The 1,535-nt window shown below is 45.9% G+C and overlaps 1 protein-coding gene across 1 annotated transcript in view; it reads left to right on the top strand.

The window, feature by feature from the left end:
• Positions 1–982: 982 nt before the first annotated feature.
• IGSF5 (immunoglobulin superfamily member 5) overlaps positions 983–1,535 on the top strand; it is a 40,415-nt gene continuing 39,862 nt past the window's right edge. The window contains exon 1 of the mRNA XM_007470502.1: positions 983–1,126. Within this exon, the coding sequence (XP_007470564.1) occupies positions 983–1,126 (144 nt within the window). The remainder of the gene's footprint in view (positions 1,127–1,535) is intronic.

Genomic DNA, 1,535 nt, shown 5'->3' with positions numbered 1-1,535 from the left:
CGTATAGGTCATTACAGTGTATTGAGTAGAGGTCCCTGCGCTATACAGTAGGTCCCTATTAGTTATCCATTTTATATATGGTAGTGTGTATATGTCAATCCCAATCTCCCAATTTATCCCTCCCCCCAGGTAACCATAAGTTTATTTTCTACATCTGTAACTCTATTTCTGTTTCAATGCAATTTAATAAGATTTAAGATTTTTGAAAGACTTTGCAGTTTTTCAACTAAAAGTAGATAATCCAAGTCTTCTGTAACAAAATGAATGAGAAGTAAAATCTACTCCATAGAGATATGAACTTGCAAATTACCTGGCAAAGCCTTCCTTTAATTAAAGCAAACTCTCTGAGTTCAGTTACAATTTGGAATCAATTTGGTGACAGTTCCTTCCTGTACACACCCTTCAAAAAATACTGTCCCCTCAAGATCTACATCTGGGTTCCTGTAGCACTCGGGGTGTTCCTACGTGCCCCCGCCCGGGGGGTTCTTCTGGGCTCTTAGAAATGGACTCGTTCCATCACACAGAGAATAAGTGAGTTAAGTAATCTGGTGCTAGTCTGCAGCCTGGCTGACTGGACAATCAGGGACTAGAAGCCTTTCCTAGTGGACCTTAAGCTCATTCTGCAGTTTCAGTAACGCTGGGTCCGCACTTCCCATTTATTGCTTTCAGGAAAATGTGTGACTTTTATAACTCGGCAGCTCAATCTCTCCTCCATCCTCCTCTTGAGCCTAGATTTCTAGGTGACTCGTAGAGCGATTGACTGGTCCACTTGTGTTCATCGAAACTTGAAAATTAGTAAATGATTTATTTGGCGCTTGGTAATTTGGGATCTTGGATCCATCTGGGAAGGCCATGATTTCAGTTTGGTTTGTGTTCAGCTGCTGGACAGCTTGGTATCAAGGCGTATTTGTAGGGATTTACTGATTCTTTTTTAGATGATGTCAGGAGCTGAGTAGCTTGGTGGGAAGGTCCTGCCGCACGGATGCTGGGACCCTTACATTACACACACGAGCAGTTATGGTTTACTATACAGGCTGAATTTTGCTTTCCAAAGACATCAGAAAACAGAGATAGAAACCCCACGTTCCTGCTCGTGAGCTGTGAGCACCCCGTGCTGCACTTACATGTAAAGTGGGGTCACGGGCCGGGCATCCCCGCTCCCTCACACCCCACTCTATTTGATTCAGCAGCTTGTATGAGGTGCTCTCTGAGGGAGCAGGCGAGGCAGCTCTTACCTGTGTCTGTTTCAGTTATTGTATTTCGGCTTGTGGGTTGTGGTGGCCTATGTCCTGTTAGAGACAACGATATGGAGCCCGGGGGGTGTGGCAGGCCATCGCAGAATCCCGTGCAGGCTCGCATAGGGAACACGCTGCCCCCTGATTTGGGGGGAAGGGATGTATCCCCGCCAGCGGAGCTGTGAAATCAACGTGGAGGCTAAAGCCAAAGTGAAAACTCCCCGCAGCTCGGGTCGCTGTGCTAAGGACGTGTGAAATAAAGAAACCCCTTCCTGGGTTTTTTTTTTTTTTTTTGCGGTA

Source organism: Lipotes vexillifer, unplaced genomic scaffold, assembly GCF_000442215.2.
Source record: "Lipotes vexillifer unplaced genomic scaffold, Lipotes_vexillifer_v1.1 scaffold402, whole genome shotgun sequence".
NCBI lineage: Eukaryota > Metazoa > Chordata > Mammalia > Artiodactyla > Lipotidae > Lipotes > Lipotes vexillifer.
Note: the sequence above shows the minus strand (reverse complement) of the source record. Positions and strands in the feature narration are given on the sequence as shown.